Source organism: Carlito syrichta, unplaced genomic scaffold, assembly GCF_000164805.1.
Source record: "Carlito syrichta isolate Samal-C Ts95f unplaced genomic scaffold, Tarsius_syrichta-2.0.1 Scaffold94729, whole genome shotgun sequence".
NCBI lineage: Eukaryota > Metazoa > Chordata > Mammalia > Primates > Tarsiidae > Carlito > Carlito syrichta.
This window is the reverse complement of record NW_007038825.1, coordinates 46,090-69,544: the sequence shown is the minus strand read 5'-3', so window position 1 is coordinate 69,544 and position 23,455 is coordinate 46,090. Positions and strand designations below refer to the sequence as shown.

General features: G+C 36.7%; 1 protein-coding gene across 1 annotated transcript in view; it reads right to left on the bottom strand.

Annotated features, from left to right (window-relative positions):
* The window catches only part of ATF6 (activating transcription factor 6), a 174,127-nt gene that overhangs the window by 110,921 nt on the left and 39,751 nt on the right, over positions 1–23,455 (bottom strand). The window contains exons 4-6 of the mRNA XM_008061385.1: positions 10,370–10,501; positions 4,758–4,871; positions 3,338–3,437 (exon numbers count right to left, since the gene is read on the bottom strand). Coding sequence (XP_008059576.1) covers positions 3,338–3,437; positions 4,758–4,871; positions 10,370–10,501 — 346 coding nt within the window. The remainder of the gene's footprint in view (positions 1–3,337; positions 3,438–4,757; positions 4,872–10,369; positions 10,502–23,455) is intronic.

Below are 23,455 nucleotides of genomic sequence, written 5' to 3'. Positions count from 1 at the left end.
GTTTCTTGATATCCATTTAATGCACTTTTGAACATATCACATACTAGTTCCAGTTAATCTCCAAATAATCAAATAGTTAAGATGTTTTCATTAGCATGTAAACATCTAAAAATAAAACCTTTCCGTTGATTCCTGTAACTACTCCATTTCTCTATTCCCATTTATGGGGCTCACCCTGAAATAATTTTCTCCATTTCCCTCTCTACTATCAGTTCTCTGAATCCACTTCAGATGGCTTTTGTCACCACCACTCCAATGAAACAACTTTCATCAAGGTCATTAACAAGTTACTATGTCAATTCCAAAGGTCATTCCTCACTCCTTATCTTAATCAGAGTCTCAGTCTCTGTAACAATTAATCACACCCCTCTTCTTAAAAAAAACTTGCTTTGCTTCAGTTTTGAGATACAAACTCTTTTCTTTTTCCTAAGAATACAGGAAGATTACATGGCCTCAGTCCCCTGCAGCAGGTTAGGGAAAATGACAGAGTTTTAGCCAACTGAACACTGGCTGGTCCAGGGTTGATCCCTAAAACATTTGGCATAAACTACCAGGCTCTTTCTTCCCTAACACTCACATTTTCTACTGTCTTACTGGTCATTCACCCCTCTTCCTTTTCAAGTGCTAGTTCTTCTTTCTCTTTCAGCCTCTAATATTGGAACTAGTCCAGGGTTCAGTTTCTCACTCTCTTTTCTTTCCTCTTTAATTTTTCCCTAGGTAATATCCACCCCAAATTAAACTTCTAGTTTTAACCACTCTCCTAAACTCCAGACCTGGATATATGATTGTTCACTTGACTTCTCCACTTGAATGTCTAATAGCCATACCAAACTTAATATATCTAAAACACTTGACTCCTGCCTCCAGCTGTGCCTGTCCTAATCTTGGTTTCAGTAAATAGCATCACCATTCATCCTATACGGAAGGCATAGGAATCCTGTACCTAAGGTATAGGAGTTATCATTGCTTTCTTTCTATTTCATATCACCAATTTATATTAGTTCCACTTTCAAAATATATTTGGCATCCAAGTATTTTCTTCTACTTTCACATCTACTATACTTGTATAGGTCTCAATGATCTCTCACCTGTACTACTAAAATGGCTTTTTAACTAGTCTCCCACTTCTAGTCATGCTCCTCACCATGGTCTATTTTGTGTAGCACTCCCCTACTCAAACCTTTCAATGCCATCCCTTCATACCTAGAATGAAACTCAAAGTTGACGTCACCATAGCCTATAAAGTTCGTTATGATCTCATCTCTGCCTCTCTGATCTCATCTACCTCTCTCCCCTCAGTCCCTACATTCCAGTCATACTCAGCTTCTTGATATTCCTGAAATATTAAAACTGTTCCCTCCTGAGGGTCATCACATTTGTTGTCCCCTTTGTCTGGAATCTCTTTCTCATGATTTTCCCCTAAATCATTACATTGTTCCTTCTGCCTACCACAAAAGCAAAGTTCTCACCAAACTCTGTTCTTCTTCCTGAGAATAAGGAAAATTACATGGCCTTAGTCCCCTTTGCAGTAGGTTAGGCAAAGTGACAGAGTTTTAACCAACCAAACACTGGCTCCAGTCCAGGGCTGATCTCTAAAACATTTTGAATAATCTACCAGGCTCTTTCTTCCCTAACACCCAAAGTTAGAAGCAAAAAGATTTCAGATCGTTGGTACTACACAGCAGAAGGAACCTGGATCCCTTACTCATCGCTGGAAGGAAAGCCAACCTAGAGGGCAATATCAAATTTTGTGTGAGTAAAAATCAAATTTTTATTCCATTAAACTACTGAGATTTGGGAGTTATTGTAACAGCATTAATTATTTCGACAATACCTTCTTTTAAAATGGGCATCAGCGAAGCTTTCTCTGATCACTCAATTTAAAGTAGTCACTCATTTCTCAATTAAATTCTAACCCCCTACCCTGCTTTATTTTTCTTTAGAGAACTTACCTCTAATTTTGAAAGTATTTGTGTATTTGTTTACTTGTTAATTGTTTAGCTCTACCACTAGAATGTAAGTTCACAAAGGTAGAGACTTTATCACATTCACTACTGTATTCCCAGGATCTAGAACAGTTTCTGGTTCATTATTATACTATAGGTAATGTTTGTGGGGAACTTGCAGTATGCTCATTGCTAGTCTAAGTGCTTCAGCAGTAGTAACAAATATTTGATGAATGATGGAATGAATGGTGCTTTGTGGCACACAACATTGAGATGGAATGCCCCACTGAACAGGTTCCAAGTAAGAGCTGTCAATAACCTATAGTGGTACATATTCAAGTTCAGAAGTGCTCTCTATGGATGTGCCTTTACTTCCAAACTGCCCCATATTTCAACACTCCCTTTTTTCCCCTGAAAATATTTGGTATCTTTAATCTCAATATCTGTTCTAGATGTCTTTTCTAAAGATATTACAATTTTAAACATCTCACATATAACATCTGACATATAGCATGCTAGAACTGGAAGAAATCAGAAATACAAAAGATGAAGTCACATCTGACCCTGAAGAAATACAAAAGATCATTAGAGACTACTATGTACACTTGTATGGAAACAAACTTGAAAACCTTAAGGAAATGGAGAATTTTCTGACATCACACAACTTGCCTAGGTTGAAACAAGAAGAAATTGAGACCCTAAATAGACCAATAACAATCAAGGAAATTGAATATGTAATAAGAAAACTACCTACAAAAAAACATCCTGGCCCAGATGGTTTTCCAGCAGAATTCTATAAAACATTTAAAGAGGAGTTGATACCAATCCTACTGAAAGTATTCCAGGCGATTGAGAAAGATGGAACTTTCCCCAAATCATTTTATGAAGCCAACATACATTAATACCCAAGCCAGGTAAAGACCCAACAAAGAAAGAGAACTACAGGCCAATATCTTTGATGAACATAGATGTTAAAATTCTCAACAAGATCCTAGCAAACCGGATTCAACAACACATCTCAAAAACACTCTTTTTGAAAGGCTCTGAGAAGAGAGGAAATAAACAGAATTATTTAGTATTATTGTGCCAAAAATATTTGCTGTAGATATCCATGCATAAGAACTCTTGGCTTGAAAGCAAACTTGAAGGTGAGAGCAGGAAACAGCACCATGCCTGACAGGAAATACTAATGCTATAAAGCCTAAACTTGTGCTATAAAATCAGGGAGGAAGGCTTCAGTGGCAATGACAGCTACATTAGAAGCAGCAGGAGGCAGTAGGAAGTAGCTAAAGCTCAACCGTTCCAAGTCTTCCAGGGGAGAGAGCAACCAAGCTGGGGGAAGCCCTCCAACAAATATGCCAAATATTGTTTGAAGACAAGAAGAAACAAACCTGAAGAATACGAGTTTTCTGCTGATTATTTGTCATTCTTCTTGATTTGGTCCTTTCTACTTCGTGTCTATGAACCCATCCTCGAAGTTCATGATTCAACCTATAAAATACAGCTTAATTAATTAAATATATTACATGGAAATGAATGTCTCATTCCTTGGTTAAAAATGAATTTAATTATTCTGTATGTTCCAAAGAGCATGCCAAGTGCCTGATGACTCAGTCTTTCTTTTTGATTTGAAAAAGTTAACAATGTTGTTTTTAATAAGACATGCATTTTTATATGGTAACCTCCTTCAATCATGAGTTCAAAATTCAAAGAAGACCACAGCAAAATACCTAACAAATATAAATACCAGATGCAAAGAATTTTCCACAAAAGAAGTTTCTGTTATTGAGTTATGTACATACAAACGTCTGAGTCATTGGAGAGAACTCAGTAAGTCTCTGGACACCTAACAACAAATAGATGCACTACAGCCTTTTGAAAATCATGCTCTTGGCCAGGCATGTTGGCTTACATCTGCAATCCCAGCATTTGGGGCAGCAGAGGCAAGAGAATCACTTGAGGTCAGGAGTTTGAAACCAACCTGGACCACAGACCCTGCCTCAAAAAAACAGAGGAAGAGGAGACAACAAAGTTGTAGGAGAAGGAGGGAGAAGGGAGGGGAAGGAGGGAGAGAGGAGGAGGAGAATGAGGAGGAAAGAAGAAGAAGGAAGAAGGAGGAAGGAGGAGGAAGGAGGAAAGAAGCAGGAAGAAGAAGGATAAAGGAGGAGGGAGAAGGAGAAGAAGAGCTCTTTTGGGAAAAGAAAAAAGAGTAAACTCAATTCCCTGGAAAAAAAAATTCAAATTTTTCAACACTGGAAATAAAAGGCTAGTTCGAATATATCTTTATTTTTTCTATTTTTTACAGAAGTTACAAACATGTTAGACTAAGCTTACTTAACTATAGGTGTTTACTACTCATTACAAAAAAACTAAATCAGTTTTTGAAGTTTAAGGTCCAAAACCACAAGAAAAAAATTCAAGGGAAAAGTTGATAAAGAAGGGTGTGCTACGGAAAAGTATCTCCAGAATTGCATATCCTCAAATTAATATGCTCCTAACTTGAAGAAAAAAGTAACTTCTGCTATGAATGTTATCACCCATAAGCCTAACACTTACTGTGAATTTTTATATAAATTTCATTTTTTGGTTCTCAAATAAGACATATTTAAGTATGCAATCATCATATAAAACAGACCTGCCAGCATTTCTACCAGGTTGGTGGAGAAACTGGACAACTGATATGGCTACAGTTACCCAACAAATAATCCAGAGATTCTCTCAGCCACTTAATCTGAATAATTACTTTTCTCAACTTCAAAGCTAAACACGGGAGCCAACTCAGATATTTCTGCAACAATCTACAACACTCACCTGAGAGATTCTGTTGTATTAATCAGGGGTTGACAAGGAGGTGGAGGAATATAAAGCAATGGTTCTTCAGTTAATACCATCAGGGCTTTGTCATTTGAAACAGGATGATCATACCTAAAACATACATGGACAAAATGTTTCCTTGCATATTAAGTTTCTAAGAAGTTTATAATAAGAAAATCATCATTAGTGCTAACTTTCCATAGAAATAAAAATATAGTGAACAGAACATACTGTAAGATAGAAGAGAAAATGAGAAAACTATGGACCACATAGCACAAATGTCATTTTCTAATTTTCTACAGAGACAGCATAGTAATTCACACTTATCTAGCTACCATTTATTGAACAATTGATATGCACCAGAAATGAGGGATACAGTGACACGTGGTTCATATCTTCAATGAGCTCAAGGCATACACAGTGCTGCTGGAACAGAGGAGGTGACACAGTAATGGGGTAAGTGAGAGGAAGACCAACCAGTTGACAGAAAAGACAGTATTAAGTGCCCAGACTAAAGTTTCGGGGACATTCACAATTCTGTGATAACAAAACCGAACAGCCTCCCTAAAACAGTCATGTGCACAGTGGGGATAAGACATAAAATACTCAGCAGGAGAAAAGTGAAAAAAATTGGGAAGCTGAATATAAATTTTAAAATCATGGAAGAATCTGAATCACTAATAAAACACCAGGCTAACATTAACCAATTACTGCATTAGCCTCAAAAACATATTTTCTAATCATCACATTGATCTATATCATGTGAATTCATACCCAGGGTGTAATATGGGAAGCAAAACCTAAGATGAAAATTAGAATCTGAGCTGAGGACATTATTGCTATTTATGCTCTTCAGTTTGCTATATTAATCTCTTTCACTAAGAAATCCTGTATCTGTCATCTCTCTCTCTTTTTTTGTTTGGACCTCACTCTGTTGAGACCCAAACCATATCCATATATCCCGATGGGCTCAGGCAATCCTTCTGCCTCAGCATTCCAAGTAGCTGGGACTACAGGTGTGTACCACCATGCCCAGCTAATTTTTTAAAATTTTTTGTAGTGATGAGGTTTTGCCATGTTGACCAGGCTGGTCACAAACTCCTGGACTCAGTCAATATGCTTACCCTGGCCTCCCAAAATGCTGGAGTTACAGTCCTGTCCTGAATTTCTTAAATAGAATGCTCTGGAATTTTAAAACTAGATACACTAAATCCCCCAAAGAAAACATGAAAATACATGAAATTGAACATGGTGAGATTCACACTTTTCATTTATTCATTCAACAAATACTTGCTGAATACCAACCGTGTGTCAGATACTAACTATACTAGGTGTTGGGAATCCAACAAGGAACAAGAGAAACAACATTTCTACCCTCAAAGACCTTAACAGGGAAGGTGGACCAAATAATAGAAAACAAACACATAAAGTAAGTCCAAACTCTGATAACTGCTATAAAAGAAACAGAAAAGCAATGGCAGTATCTACTTTAGATTAAATTTCTGAGAAGGAGACAGTATTTAAGTCAAGGTCTAAATGATGAGAAGAAGTCAGCCCTATAGAAATTGGGGTAAGAGTGTTCTAGGCTGGAGCAGGTGGGAAAAAGGTGGACTCAAAAAACTTAAAGATTACTGGTTAAAGAGTTGTGAGAAAGTGGGGAGGGGGCACGAGATGAGGTTGGAAAAACAGAGACCAAATCATGAGAAGGAATTATTAAATGTAATGAGAAGTCACAAGTGTTCTAAGCAGAAGTTACATATTTCAATTTATACTTAGCCATAGTACCAAAAATAGATTCAGTGGAGGCAAGAGGAGAAGCTGGGTGACCTTCAGGAGAGAGCTATGGTAATCCCAGCAAGAACTGACAATAGCATGGATTAGGTGTGTGGCAGTGGAGATGGAGACAAGTGGACTAATTCAAGACAATTTTTGGAAAGAATATCAACAACACTTATTGAAAGAGAGGAATCAGAATTTCTGGTTTAGCAACAGAAATGAGAAAGACTGCTGTACAACACTGATTAGAGGTAAAACAGGGAGGAACCAAGTTCCAATGTGTACATGTTAAGTTTGAAATGTTAAAACAGATGCCAAGGAGGCCATTGGATATGTGAGTCTGGAGACTCACAAGAGAAGTCTGGACTGAAAACATAATTTGAGAGTCATCAGAATATACAGATATGGATGGGGTATTAAATTATGGATGAGTCATCTAGGCACACACACAAAAAAAATTAAAAGTTCACAGTTCCAAACCTTGAGATTTGGATAGAGGAGGAGCCCATAAAATCAGAAGCAGCCAGTGAAAAAGAAGGAAACTAAAAAATGCAGCAACACAAAAGCAAAGTCTTTCAAGGAGCAAATGATCCACACATCCAAATGCCGAGGAAAGGTCAAGCAAGGAGACAAAAGTTTCCACTGAATTTGGCAATATCGAAATTGACAAATATAATTTTGGCAGAGTGGAAAGCGAACTTCAAGATAAAAGTTAGAGACATCTATTTACGTCACACACAAGGGAAAAAAAAACAACAGCTGAGGATACATACAGCATCCTTCCCTGCAACTTGCACTGGGAATATTTGCAATATCCTCTCTTGTGGCTACAGGGGTTAAGCAGGCTCAAGTTGTGTGGAATAAACAGAGATGTTGTTACACAGTTAATGACTGCAAGCACAAAAGGAAATCAGCCTAAAGTTAAATGCTGAGGGAAAAGAAAAGAAAATCTGTCTTGTGTTTGACAAATGTATACTCTTTTGAATACCTATAAGAGGCTTGACATGTTGAAAAATCAAGAACAAAGACCTATACATATGTGTTATTTCAAGAATCATGCCTTCATACTTATAAAAATACAAACACTGAAGTTCATCAGAAAAGTCCAAAACTGCTTTTGAAAATATATTTCTGATTTAAGTTCTGATAATGATTTCTGCACATCTGTGCTGACTGGCTTTGTTCTATTAGCCAAAAATATTCTTTGGAAAAGAAAAAAAAGTCTGATAGGAGAAATACCAGGACAAGGATTGGGTGGAGTTAAAGAGAAAAGAAAGGGAGAATCTAAACCAACATGCAATCTGGAGTCAATCAGACCCACGTTAAGCCAGAGATAGTCAGAATTCTAGGCTACTTGCAAACCATTCTGTATCAGTAGAAAAAATTACAGTAAATAAATCACTAAAGTAAAGTACTAGGGAGTGCAAGTTAATGAGAATTCTTAGAGTGAGGTCTGATATATAGAGTGACCATTATTTTCCATTTATCTAAACAGTACTGACTGATGTCTGATGTCTGACAACCTGATGTAATTATTACTAGCACTACCTTTCCTTCTTAAAAGTGTCCTTTGACTGACAAATTACATGGTCATATTATTTACATACTACATATTTCTGAGACTGAAAACATATATGCAGTCAATCATTGAAAACAGGCATATTACAATATTATAAACTATGGGATTTGAATCTACTCCTTTTTCATTTAAACAAGGTTTCAAACTCTCCTTTAAAAAATGAAACATAAAATAAGCTGCATTAAAAAATAAATACAGGTGTCATGGTTAATTAGAAATAAAAATATATAAAATTCAATTCAGAATAAATCATATTGGGTGCTTTCAAGTGTTTCACAAATTGTTTTGGTATCTTTTATTCAGCATTTGTACTGGTAAAAGCAAGACCATCAAATTAAGGGTCTGATATTTATTTAATTCTCTCAAGTTGCTAAATAATATTCTTAGATATTTCAAGAGATTTGCATATAGCCAAGAATCCATAATTTTCCTGTTTTCATCAAGACCACTAGCCCAGATTATTCACAGTGAATTGTGACTTTGGCATAGGGGACAGAAAGATGGCTTACCTTTCATATACTACTTTGAAAGCCTGAAAATCGTACAGACTTCTAGGCTAGATTAGTATGGTCAAACTACTAAACTTTACAAGGGCCACCACGTTAATGTGGCTCAAATAAGCAAAAGCTTCTATTTATTGCAGTTAGTGCACAATAAATAACATTCTTATAAAGATTACCCATAATTTTAAGTATCTAATCAATAACTTGTTCTATTTTTTAGCGACATGCTATCCCAACCCTCATAAACACAGACTATTGAATTTAAAAGGTAACTTTCAATGGCTCTCACATGAACAATAACAGAACTCAAAATTATGAAACATGTAGGGCAAACCTGGACAAATAATCCAGCAAAACTAAAGATACAATTAAACTCTACCAATATTCAGGGATACTGTTAAGCAACTACCAACATCAATATTTCAGAAGTATGGTTAATTTTGGCATGTGAAAAATCTGGAAATGTTATATAACGTTTTCCAACATTATGACATCTATCATTGCTATGCCGCATTACGTCTACTGCCATATAATCCTTTGGATCCTCCACTGCATCCAGCATAGCATGGTGCACAATGCAAATTCCTAACAAATTTTATTTCAGGATAGCTAAGTGGAGACAAGCCTGCAGGACTATGGTAATAACCTCATTCAATAGTAAAAATCAAGAAGAATAATTGCCCTATCCCCCTCAACCTATAAATCCTTAGAGAGTTAAGAGTAAACAAATCTTTAATAACTTTCAAGCATTGTACTGTGCAACGGTTACCATACTGTCATCTCCCTTTGCCTTGATAGTCAAGGACCTGGTTCTAGTTGGCTCTAATAAAAATTCCAAATAGTACATGGAAATGTTTATCAAAAAGTATACCACTGTAAAAATGTCCATTATACCTTCTTCTAGCTGACATAATATAGAAATTGTATTTTCATACAATTATAAGCCTTTTGCTATTAACAAGCATATGAAAATTTACCAAGTCATTATTCAATTGTACAAGGGATAGCTGGGCCCGGTGGCTCAGCCTGTAATCTCGCGCCTTGGGAGGCTGAGGTGAGTGGATTGCCTGAGCCCGCGGGTTCGAGACCCACCTGGGCAAGCGAGACCTCATTTCTACAATAAATCAAAAAACTGCTGGGCATGGTAGCGCGTGCCTGTAGTTCCAGCTACTTGGAAGGCTGAGGTGGAAGGATCGCCGGAGCCCATTAGGTGGAGGCTGCAGTGGCCGGGAGCACTTAGTCTGCACTCCAGTCTGGGCGACAGAGTGAGACTCCAACTCAAAAAAAAAAAAAAAATGTACAAGGGAGGGATTCAGCAAATATGACAATAAATAAATATAAATGATTTTACCTGAAGACTGCAAAAAGGTTCAACCACATAATTCCATCATATCACATCCACAGATGATAACAGTAACAAATATTACATACGTTATATGTATAAACACATGATAGATAAAATAACTATGTTGAGGACATATATAATATAATGCATATATATGTTTTAATATGTATATTAATGCACATGAACTAAGATTTTAAAGGTCACATCTCTGTAAGAATTCTAAAACTAGAAAAGGCTTCAAAGCAAATTTATGCTTAGAATTAATCTTAAAATATATGAATGGTTTCAGTAATTTATGTGCTCTACTAGTCAAAAGTACATATGAACAATCTAGATATAAAGTTTTACTAGATAATTGTTTCAGTTTCATTACATCACTTAGTCCAACAGATATATGCCAGCTAACCTGTAGTTGTTTCTCTGGATGATACCATCTGATGTGTCTCGTGTCTCTTTAGCAGAAAATCCTAGAAGGTGCCTCCTTTGATTTGCAGGGCTCACACTAGGGTTCATTCTCCTGGAATCCTGTTCTAGCATGCTGAAAATAAAAAATGTAAAACATAGATTGAAATAAAAATATGTCACACATAAGCCTGCTACATGTAGCTCTGAAACACACCACAATTCCATTGTAGGTCCATGCATATAGCAAAAATGATAGGCATAGAAGCAAGTCAAAACAGTGTACGGATGTGCTCAAATCTCTACTCTCACATCCTGTACACATCAAAAACAATTTTGAAAATAATTTCATAAGCTGTTTAAACAAAAGCAGTGCTCTATATGCTGCTAAAAACCCTATAGCTATGTATGTATATAAAGTAGAAATTAATATACATAAAAACACATTTTAAACTCACATAATAAGTGAAATAAGTCCTCCTAAATGCTGCAAACTGTGCTTTCAATTAAGGAATACTTCAAATGAAATAGGAATTATTATCTTTCTCAACAGCCAAATTCATTATTAGTCTTTCACAATTCAAGAAGGCAGGCAATCAGACAAAGCTAACAAAAATTTATTTTTAAAATACTTCTATTTTTGTTTACATGTAAAAATTTCTAATTACTTATTTCTCCCTACCCTTCCTAATACCCTCATTCATCAATGTATAGTCTCTTGACAGGCGTAAGTATTTGGGGAAATATATATATTTATGCTGTAATGGTTTTTAACTTGTTAATCATGTGCTTAGAAAACTGGCTCATCAGTAGGATTTTTTGTGTCTGTGAGCACTTTATGATGCCAAGTACATAATTTACACTAGTCATAATCTTCTTAAAAATCAACACAATGAGAATTTCACTAGGGAAACACAAAAGATTCTATTTAAAAGGAAAAAGTAGAAGAAGAAAGTAAAGGTAAAAAAGGGGAGTTAAGGGCCCTGTAGCTCTAACAGAAAATAAGTTATTTGTGATATAGCAATTTGCCTCCAAATTTGGGGAAAGCAGTATTAGTGGAAAACAGGAAGCAGATATAGCTCTCTAGAATCTTTTTCTTATCTCTTATTATTTAATATTTCCCATTTTCCTTGGTTCTTTACCTAAGAAATCATTGCTATCCAGTGATTTTCATGTGGTCTGCTATGGCACTCTGGAATATTGCAAACTCTTCAAGGTGTATAGCTATAGTGTAAAATTTAATTTTGTTGCAACTATGTTTTTCAGACTGAGCAGTCACATGGCAGTATAAACCTTGCTGCAAATGAGGCAAGAGGCCTAGTAGAGTATCTAAATACACTTAGGAAAACTTACCCTGATGAGTAGTTAAGAAAACATGAGAGAAACAGTGAACAATAAAAAACTTATTTTACCTGCTAATTACTAAAGAACTTTCAGGATTCTAATTAGCAAAAGAAATTCTTCCAAGCAAGGATCAGCATGCTATCCATATCCTCAACTGAGTTGTTATCAAAATAAGAAGCTCCTTCCAAAACTGTAAAAATGTAGGTTTAACCACTTAAAATTAACTGTAATACTACCTATTCCAAAATTTCCCATATTGACCATAAAGATATCACAAGATTGTTAAATGCTTTTCTAAGATGCAAGTACAGCATATAATAACAGTAGCTATCACTTCTGAGCACCTGCTATGTACTGAGAGAAATGAAGACTCAAAGGAAGTTGAGGCTCAGAGCTTAAACAATTTACCCAAGGCCATGCTCTAAATCAGCGATCCCCAACCTTTTTTGGCATCAGGGACCAGTTTCATGGAAGACAATTTTTCCATAGATGAGGAAGGAGAAAGAGGGGAGAAAGAGCACGCAACCTAGATCCCTCGCATGCGCAGTTCACAATAGGATTAGCGCTCCTATGAGAATCTAATGCAGTCGCTGATCTGAAGAAGACGGAGCTCTGCTTGCCCATCACTCACCTCCTGCTCTGCCACCTAGTTCCCAGCAGGCCAGGACCGGTACCTGTCCACGGTCCAGGGGTTGGAACCCCTGCTCTAATAACTAATAAAGTCAGGATTTATATTCAGAATTGGAACTCCCCTGCACTATGTTGACCACATTTCCCAGAATTCATTCACTTATAAATGTAATAAGGACCTCTTATTTCCAAGAACTATTCGTGTATTTGGGGCTAAAGACTCAAAGATGAAAGACAAAAAAAATCCAATTATAGCAATTTTCAAATAATATTGTTTTGTTCAACATCATTTTGTTGTGACATTGATGAGAAGAAAAAAATAAAATCAATTCTTGGCCAGTCTGTGTGGAATTTTCATGTTCTCCCCAAGTCTGCATGTGTTTGTTTTCTCTGAGTGCTCTGGTTTCCTCCCACATCCCAAAAATGTGCTCGACAGGTGAACTGGCATGTCTACACTGTCCTACTCTAAGCGAATGTGGGTATGTGTTTGAGTGCACCCTGCGGTGGGATGACATGCTGTTCAGGGTTGGTTCCGTTGTGGAACCCTGAGCTGCTGGGATAGGCTCTGACCACCTGTGACCCTGAACTGCAATAAACAGGTTAGAAAATGAATTAACATTAATTGTTGTAAAATAAAAATTCATAAAGTATACAACAATCATACAAGTGCAAGACAATAAACGATGTGGTACAAAAATGCTCAGCAAGCCTACTGCCTTTGCAATTTTGTTTTGAACTGCATGATAAGAAGCGCGCCTTAAAATTTTCACTTTGCAAATATTTATTCCTTGATTTAACCCACCACCATCCACTCACTGATTCACCACAATTTGGAGCAATAATTGTCTTACTTATTTTTACTAATCTTTCTTAAATGTATGTGTAGTTCATACTTATTTCAATGTTTAATATTAAAAAATGTTTTGGGTTTTTATTTAGAAGTGATGTTTTGTGACCATAAACTTGCTATGGAAACTTAACTCATTTATATCATAAATTAGCCTATGGTAAAATTGGTTTCATTATATGTCATTTGCTTGAAGCTGCAGTTTCCAAGAGTCTATGGATGATGTTGAGTGAGGACTTACTGTACAGTAAGTGGAGAGAGGAGAAAAGTGGGTGTGGAGAGAGGAGAAAAGTGACTAAGATAAAAGACAGTGATTTGTGCCATAATAAGAGTTAATGCAGACTAATATGGAATAATGCAGCCAGGGCACTTGATCTCTAGAGAGAGGATCATCAGGTAATCTTAAATGACAAGCACTTCATGCAGAATATTATATGAAAAAGCACACAGGCATAAGACAGCATGTTTCGTTTAAGAAACTACAAGTAAAGTAGGAGAGGGTGTGTGGGTGGACATGTGCATGTGTAAGCACACAGTGGGAAGGGGGCATCTCAGAGCTAAAGAGAAGAGATTATAACAAGAATGCAAGGCTGGGTTATGAATGGCCTTGCCTGCCACACTACCAATGAACCCAGCAATTTATTCACTAAAGGAAATAAAATTTATGTTTTGTTCTTGTTTTAATTTTGGCTCCCCATTATAATACCCCTTTCTATATCAGAATCTTCCTATGATTAATGTTAAATCCCCTGGTCTAATGAGGGAATTTACATTTTTTCTTTAAAATATTAGTATTACATTTGTCTCCTATTCACCTAGACTGCTTAGTAATTATCACTGCCAGAAAAACAGATTACTAGAATAGTTTGTCTGCTTTTCTAAATTTTTGGTTAGGGGGTCTTAAGGCCATAGGGAGGCTTTCTCAATAACTTTCATGGTTGTTTTGTTTTGTTTTTTAGACAGGATCTCACTCTGTCACCCAAGCTAGATCACAGTGGCATGATCACAGCTCACAGCAGCTTCAACCTCCTGAATAGCTGGGACTACATGCTTTAAATTTTTTTTTTTTTGTAGAGATGAGGACTTGCTGTGTCGTCCAGGCGGGTCTCAAACTCCTGAGCTCAAGTGATTCTCCTGCCTCAGCCTTCCAAAGTGCTGAGATTACAGGTATGAGCCACTGCACCTGGCCAGCTTTCATGGATTTAACTGCCAGATCAAAGTGGCTGTTAAGGCTTCTAGGAATGGTTAACAAACTTTGTTAATTCCTGTACATCAGAATATGTCTTACTATAGCATAGTGGCTCTCAAAGTGTGGTACCTGGCCTAGCAGCATTAGCATCCCCTAATAACCAGTTAGAAATGCAAATTCTCAGGCCTCAACTCAGAAACTCTGTAGTGGGTTGCCTATCAATCTGTGGGTCTTTTTTTTTTTTTTTTTTTAAGAATTGGTGTACAAGTGTATGTTTTTTACATGAACATATTGTATAGTGATGGGGAATGGGTCTCGTGTGCCCCATTCCCCAGATAGTGAACCCTGTACCCAATATGTAATTTCTAAACCCTAAGTCCCTACCCCCCTTATTTGGGTCCCCGGTGTCTATTATTTCCATCTTTGTCCATTATTTTCATTTAGCTCTTGCATATAAGTGAGAATGTGTGGTGTTTGGTTTCCTGTTTCTGAGTTAGTTTATTTAGGATGATGTTCTCCAGCTCCATCCACGTTGCTGGAAAGGACAGGATTTTGGTTTTTTTAATAGCTGTGTAGGATTCCATGGTGTATATATACCACATTTTCTTTATCCAGACAATCGTTGGTGGGTACTTAAGTTGGTGCCATGATTTTGCTATTGCGAGTAGTACTGCAATGAACATACAAGTACAGGAATCTTTCTTATAGAGTGATTTCTTTTCCTGTGGGTAGATCCTCAGTAGTGGGATTGCTGAGTCAAATACTTATTTCAAAGTAAAATTGGTTTCATTATATGTCATTTGCTTGAAGCTGCAGTTTCCAAGAGTCTATGGATGATGTTAATTTCAATTTTTAGTTCTTTAAGAAATCTCCATACAATTGTGTTTTAACAAGTTGTCTAAGTGACTCCACCAATGTTTGAGAGCCAATATTCTAAGATAATCCTGTTTTTCACATCTTTTCTACCTCAATTTCCTAAAAGTTATACTTTTTTCAATGGAGCCAATAGAAGTAGTCAGTTTGGGAAGAGGGATTGGGGCAGTTAGATAGGAGAGACATGAAAAGGTACAAACAAAAGTGACTGTATGGTTTATGATTTATAAATTACATTTGTTCAGAATTATTAATACTTTAAAGTTTTTAAAGAGTTTGTCTACTGATCCATGTTCTTTCAATGATTTTACTACCACTACAAAAACTGGCATTTCAACTCCCAGTATATGGCCGTTACAGCAAATGCCTTAAGTTTAACCATCAGTTTAGTCTATTCCATCTGTAACCAGACTGTGCTATAATCATTTACCAGTTATACTTGCTGGAAATCAGTTTTGATGTTGATTTGCTTAGCTCATAAGTGGTCATTTTTTTCCCCCACTGTTCACTTTGGTAATGATTATCACATTGTAATAATAATAAGACATCCTTAACCATAACTACTTTAGTAACATTTACTCATTTTTTGAGCCAAAGAGCTCAAATCTCATTCAATAGACTTCACCAAAATGATCTTCATAACACTTAACATTACACAGAGTCAACAAAGTATTTTAGACAAGGGAGTCACGATGGTGGAAAAATTAGAATCCAAATAGTCTAAAAGTCTCTAATTGTATTATCTACCTATTAGCCCAGAATATATTTCGAAAAGGTAACATATTTAAAAACATTTTTTTAAGAGTCTTTAAAGTTTTCACTTGTTTGTTTTTGGTTGTTATTGTGTAGCCTCCATTCCCCACAGTATTTTTAAGTCTTAAATTACAGACAAGCTGTCTAAGTCCACTTAAAATTTTTTTTAAAATGCTTGAACTCTATGAAATGACCCACAGAAACTAATTTTAACCATCTGAATCACTGCAGATTTATATTTCCCTTATTTATTAACATTTGAAAGACATGTAAGAACATTTCACTGCCAGAATTCAATTTGTTTTAGCACAACTGTGACACCAAAAATATTAAGAGGAATTTGACAGTCCTTGTAATGGTCAAATGTACGAAAGAGTATGAGAAAATTATTGTTGATATGAACTTTTAGATTCTTGGCATGAGTGTTTTTATATCATTCAAATGTCCATTTTTGTTAATTTTAGAAAAACTAACAGGAACTCAAAGCAATGATTCAGTCCTAGAAAGTGTTAGTGTAATGACTGTGCATTTAGTGACTGTTTCTAGCTCATAATATTAATAAATCTAACCATCAAACTCTTTTAATAATTAGCATAAATCAGGTTCTATTCAGGATTGTTTAAATACACAAACAAATATTAAGAAAAATAGAAGTTCTTACGCCTCTATAATCAGAAACATGCTATGCCACAAAAGTCACAGTAGTTTTAAACCACAAAATAATCATGACACCAATAAACCTTGCTCATATTATGGGCCACTGGTCCTGAAAAGCGTGGATTAATAAAACACAAATGATTTCAATTTTCTCCAAAGTCTGGAAAAAGTATTATATGAATAGTTACTTTTTCATTTATTAAAATCTAAATGCCAACAACTGTTTTAGATTATTTATGAAGCTACTCAATCCTTAAGATGTGATTTCGGATACCCAATCTTCGTACCAAGTAGCTGAACAAAAAATGGCACATCTCCAAGTCTATTCTACCTCTTGTAAACCTGCTTTCTTATGGTACAAGTGGGTCAATTTTAAATTCAAGTCAACTCAGCAGGTAAGAATCCTACTATTTCTCATGACCAGAAGAAATCACACATGAAAAACTGAAATTAATTTAAGTTGAAAAGAGCATGGAGACTTCAGATTCTAATGTGGAATAGTGGAATGAGCACAGAATTTGGAGGCAGGAATTCTGGGTTCAAGATGTGACTCTGAGACGCTGCTTGAATAGCCCCGGGAAAGTTGATTAACTTCTCTAAGCCTCTAATTCCTCACATTTATAATATGAAAAATAACAAATATTTCCCAAAGTTCTTCTGAGATTTGATTTATAAAGCCCAAAGATGACAGAGCATTTAGTAACATATCTTGTCTTCCTGCCTACCAGGTTCAGGCTATTTGCAGCATAGTATCTAGAGAGATCATCTAGACCATATTATCATGTCACTTCTCTGCTCATAATTTTATGAAGGCTGGATCTGGTGGCTCACACCTGTAATCCCAGCACTTTGAAAGGCTGAGCTGGGAGGACCGCTTGAGGCCCAGGAGTTCGAGACCAGCCTAGACAACATAGCAAAACCTTGTCTCTGTAAAAAACCAAAAAACTAGCCAGGTGTGGTTGTGTGCACCTGTGGTCTCAGCTACTGGGGAGGCTGAGGCAGAAGGATCACCCGAGCCTAGGAGATCAAGGCTGCAGCGAGTCATGATAGTGCCACTGCATTCCAGTCTGGGAAACAGAATGAGACCCCGACTCAAAAAAACAAAACCTTCTGATGGCTCCCCATTTGTATCACAGTTAAAACTCAAGTCTTTAAAATGACCAAAATCTCACTTCAACTGACCCCTCCCTCCATCTTACCCCTCTGATATCATCTCTTACTACTCTCTCCAGTACTCACTTTAGCCCAGCCACACTGACCACCCTGCTTTTTCTTGAACATGCAAGGCGCACTCCCACCCTTGGGACCTTGCAGTTCCCCTTACTGGAGTGTTCTTCCCATATAACCATATGGCTGCCCCTCTCATCTCCTTTAAACCTTGGCTCAAACATCTGCCATACAATGATCCCACATTTGTAAACCCATTTGCCCTACTATATTTTATCCCTTTGTTCCAATAATGTATAACGTTAACACTTTATTGTCTCTCATCTCACTCTAATGGAAGCTAAGGGGTACAGGGATTTCTACTTTGTTCTAAATTCCTGGCTCATAGGAGGAATTCCTAATTGCTGTTGTTTTCATTAATAACAAATAAGTGAACTTTATGTAACATTCTGTCTCATGCCAAGAGAAAAATCCAGATCTTTGTTTTACAGAAACTAACCCAAAACTAGAGAATGGCAGGTGGTGAACTCATTATCATACCATCTCCAGATCCAGAAACAGGATATTATGTTAATTTTCATTGCAACTGAGGTTAAAGGAGGAAAAGACAGAGAGTCTTCAGAGGAGTTCCCAAACTTTAAAAAAGTTTTCTTTTATTTATTGAATGGTTCACAGATGATTTTTGCAAGTTAGTAATAACTAGGGATAATTTAGCAGAAACAGAAGTGTAGCTAAATGAAGAAACAGATCATCAAGTTAAGATAAAAGAATCTTCTAGACAGCAGTTCTTTGAGCCAAGTATTACCATATCCTGGGAAGAACCTGTAGCTGTATGCCAAATGGGCCAACATGAGCAAGAAAACAACCTGAGATTACTTCATTCATTCAATAATCAGTTATAAAGCAAGCATTATTCTAACAGGTGATGCTCATTCTTGGAACCTAGCCACTCTACAGTGAGAAAGCCCAAGCAGCTGTGCAGAGGCCCAAATGAAGAAATAACCAAGGATCCTGGCCCATATCCCAGGCTCAGGCCCCAGCTGAAAACCAATACCAACTTGCTGGCCATGTGCATGAGCTATTTTGAAAGTGGATCCTCCAACCTCAGCTACCCCAGTCAACACTTCATAGAGGCAAAGAAGAGCTGTTTCTCCTAAGCCCTGCCCAATCTGCAGACTTTTTACCAAAATAATGATTGCTGTTGTTTTAAGTCTTTAGGTTTGGGGGTGGTTTATGACATAGCAGTAAATAACTGCTATACTACAGTTATTAGCTTGCTGACATTAATGAGCCAATGTCTACTGTAAAAAGTTTGTGTGTGAACAACTCTATGATTATTTATCACTTGAGAAAGGTATCCTCTGATTATGCTAATAGCTGTAAATTTGAGTGCCATCTCTCTTTTCTGTTATACTGACATCAATCCAGTCAATTCATACAATATTTTCCCCTTTTACAGCCAATCCTAAGTTTTAGAAGAATGGGCAGAGTTACTAGACAGAGTCCTAACTCCTCTATCCGTAACCTGAGTGGCTACTGCTCTGTCAGACAAGACAAGGCTACAGGGGCAGACTGTGAATCTTAGCTCTGCCACATATTAGCTATGTCTACATTTTCCTCATCAGCAAAATAGGGATAACAATATCTCCTTGTGGCACTGGGAGCAACAAATGAATTAATTCATAGAGAGTGCTTAAACTAGTACTTGGTACATAATAAAAGTTTGATAAACAATAGCTTGATACAACAAACAGAGAAAACAGCTACCTTTACCAACTAAGAACTGATGGTATCAACCAACATACAGCCAACCAAGATTATTCTAGAACTGATAATCTTCACCTTTTAATTTATCTTCTTTTCTTCCAACTGCCTTATTTCCATTTATGTCTTATTTCCTAGTTTACCAATAAAAGAGGGGAAGAAAAGATAAAAGCAGGTAATACTGCTTTTTTGAGAATTCTGGTAAAAAGAACTGAGACAAAAAGTCAAATAAGGTATATAGGTCATCTGCAGTCCCCAGAACTAGCCCCTCAAAGGTCATGTATTATGATAAACTGATTGTGGAAGTAACATATCAACACCAGTTTATGTCCAGAACACGTAAGATACCAAAAAAATCTAAATGCATAGCATGTTCCCATAGTTTATGCTGATATTAGCCATGAATCAATTGAAAACAATTTACAGATTACTCTTAAAGTACTTTTTAAATTTTTTGGTCCTTAAATGCTGGGTTTTGCTATGTTGCCCAGGCTGTTCTCAAACTCTTCGTTTCAAGCAGTCCTCCCACCTCAGCCTCCCTAAGTGCTGGGATTACAGGTGCAAGCCATTGTATCTGGCCCCAAAATAATTTTCAGTGACAAAACAGCTCAAATCTGGAGACAAAAAAGGCATAATGGCAATCTGCCCAAAAGTCTAAGCAACATATAATAACTACATACATATTTCCACACAGTTTCTAAGTTATCCTACCTTAATATAAGACTAGACTTTCACTTATTACAAAGGTTTTTCCTGTAATATTTATGTTTTGGAGAGCTTACACCCATGATTCCAAGTATTGAAAATAGTGGTTGAGAAAGCAATTTCAGACAAACCATCCACTGGTCCTCATTTTATGTTAACTAAGATGTGTGGTCTGAAGAATGTATCAAAGTACTCAACTTAAACTCTGACAGTAGTCTTCTTATCTGACCTAGTTCTCACTGACCCTCTCTCCCAAGATAGAAAGCAGCAGAAGTTACCATGTTATCTCTGTCTTTGAAAGCAACATACAAAGGGTAGGAAAAGAAAGAAGTTAGCAAGGAATATAGGTTTCTGATTTCAACTGCCTTTCTCTTCACTGTAACCATGAAGTCTGGAGTAAAGGTAGTCAAGTGAGGTGTGATAAAGCCACTGGGGTACTCCTTATAAGCCTTCCTACATACAACTCACATGAAAGCCATAACTAGAGAAAATATTCAACAGAATTTTCCACGCCCTCAAAACTCAGCTCTACATTTGATAAACTCTAAGCCTTTTTTTTTTTTTAAACAAAGAATAAAATCTACAGAGGCTACAAGAAAAACAAACCAATTACTTGGTGCAGACATTTTTTGACGAACATGAATAAATTAGACTATTTGAAGAAAGGACTCCCTTGGCTCTGCTACCCCTAAGCAATTCTGGATTCAATAACACCTGGTACTTAGATATATTGTACTTCTTCAGTTTATGTGTCACTTTGATAAATGTGGAAAGTACTTTTAGCCAAAAACTCAAATTATATTTCACTTAAAAATCTGGCTGAACAAAACCATGTATACTTGGTGGTTTGAATTGTGACATTTAAGTTATACAGTAACTTTTAACCTACAGCCAATAGTGATATCATATGGCAAAATGTGCTCAACAACTGAATAGAAAAAAAAATTGGAACCAGATTTGGGGACAAACTCATTTCAGGATAAGAAGCTAGAATTCTTCGTGTAAAATAATGAAAAGCTGACAAACTTAGAGAACGCTGGAATAGAAACATTTTATTTCTAATCAATTCCAGACAACTCAAACTCAATGCCATACGCTCTGTGGTTACCTTTTCCTTAAAGCACTGTCTCATAAGAAAACCACAGAGTAGCTGGCCCATTAGTAGTATGATTTACCCTTCCTCATCCAAGTCTGATGTCTCAAATATAAAGATCCCAAATCTAACGAGCACACCACTCCTAACCCAGACCAAACAAGGAAAAGGCATTGTTAGTTTCAAACACTTGTTAATTTTTTAAAGACCATTTAAAGCATATTTTAAAACCTCCTTAGGATGCTGGCTTATTATTTGTAGAAAAGGAGGATGACATTAGTGACCTTAAAATAGAAAGAGAAAAACATAACAAAGGAATCTATAAACTGCAATTCTGTGTGCCAGGAAGTTCTCCTCACAAGGTTATGCTATGGTCCCTATTCTGTCCAAAACAGAAGCACACAAATTTCCTCAAATATATAAGACAAACCTATAAATACAGAGGTGCCTGTCTACAGATCTAATAAAACCTCCCGTACATACATTATCTTCTAATCTAATGAATAAGTGCTTTTACAACTTCCATATGGGCCAATGTATAAGAAGAAAGAAATACAAAATCATGCACAAGAGTTTTCAATTCTGGGTATATTTCAAAATTATCTGAGAAAAACGTTTTGTTTTTAACAAAATGCCTTTGACTCATCCTATCAGATTCCATTGGTCTTGGGTAGGGCTCAGTTAACAATCTTTTTAAGATGCCAAGGTGATAATGATACATAGTCAAGGTTGAGAATGACTAGTTGAAAGAACCACAATATTGTCAAATTCTCTGAATTTAACAAAAAGTCGTCCAAATTGTAAGACAGCAAGGAAAAGTTGCAAAACATCAGACAAATTTTTCTGATAAAAACTGTAGTCAACACAATGTAGGACTCAGCCAAAACAAAGCTCAAAATGTAGCAAATCTGACGGTCGGCAATGGATTGCAAGTAGTGTTTAAGACTAATGTTTCTCCAACTCACTCTTAATTCATCTTGTTCTATAAAAAAGGATGTATTTTTAGCATAACATAAACTTTATGTTGCTAACAGTACTTGCTGGAAATTCTTTTCTTTCCACCAAGATTAATCTATTTCCCCCATTCTCTTCCTTTATTTCTTCCTTTTTTATTAAATTCATTTAACTTCCTTCCACCAAGAGATATTTTTATAAGCATCACAAATACTGATCATTCTCCCCACTTCATCCTATTTTCCTTGATTAATATGCTAGTACAATAATGATATCTAACAAGTTTGAGATTTACATCAATCCTCAGAGAGTAGGGGAAAGTTAAACTTGCCTAAGGCCAAAGTGGTCTTAAGGTATAAACTTAAAGCAAAATCAAAAAAATAAATAAATAAAAGCAAACAGAAAAACCAGCACAGAGTAGCAATGAAAACCAAGCCTCTGGTATGAACAACATCAAGTCTCATCTTTGAACACCTCTTTAAGAAAGCAGGAACCAAGCCGGGCTCGGTGGCTCAGCCTGTAATCCCGTGCCTTCGGGAGGCTGGGGTGAGTGGACTGCCTGAGCCCGCGGGTTCGAGACCTGCCTGGGCAACTTAGCGAGACCTCATGTCTACAATAAGTCAAAAATCAGCCGGGCATGGTAGCGCACACCTGTAGTTCCAGCTACTTGGAAGGCTGAGGCGGAAGGATCGCTGGAGCCCAGCAGGTCGAGGCTGCAGTGGCCGGGAGTGGCCACTGCACTCCGGTCTGGGTGACAGAGTGAGACTCCAACTCAAAAAAAAAAAAAAAGAAAAGAAAAGAAAAAGAAACCAGGAACTGGCCAGTAATTCCAGCACTTTGGAAGGCCGAGGTGAGTGGGTTTCCTGAGGCCACAGGTTCGAGACCAGTCCGGGCAATTTGGTGAGACCTCATCTCTACCATAAAATAAAAGATAGCCAGGCATGGTAGCGTGTGTCTGTAGTTCCAGCTGAGGCAGAAGGATTGTCAGATCCCAGCAGGTCGACGCTGGGATGGCCATGAGCATGTGTGCCATTGCATTCCAGCCTGGGCAAAGGAATGAGACTCCAACTCAAAAAAAAAAAAAAAAAAAAAAAAAAAAAAAAAAAAAAAAAAA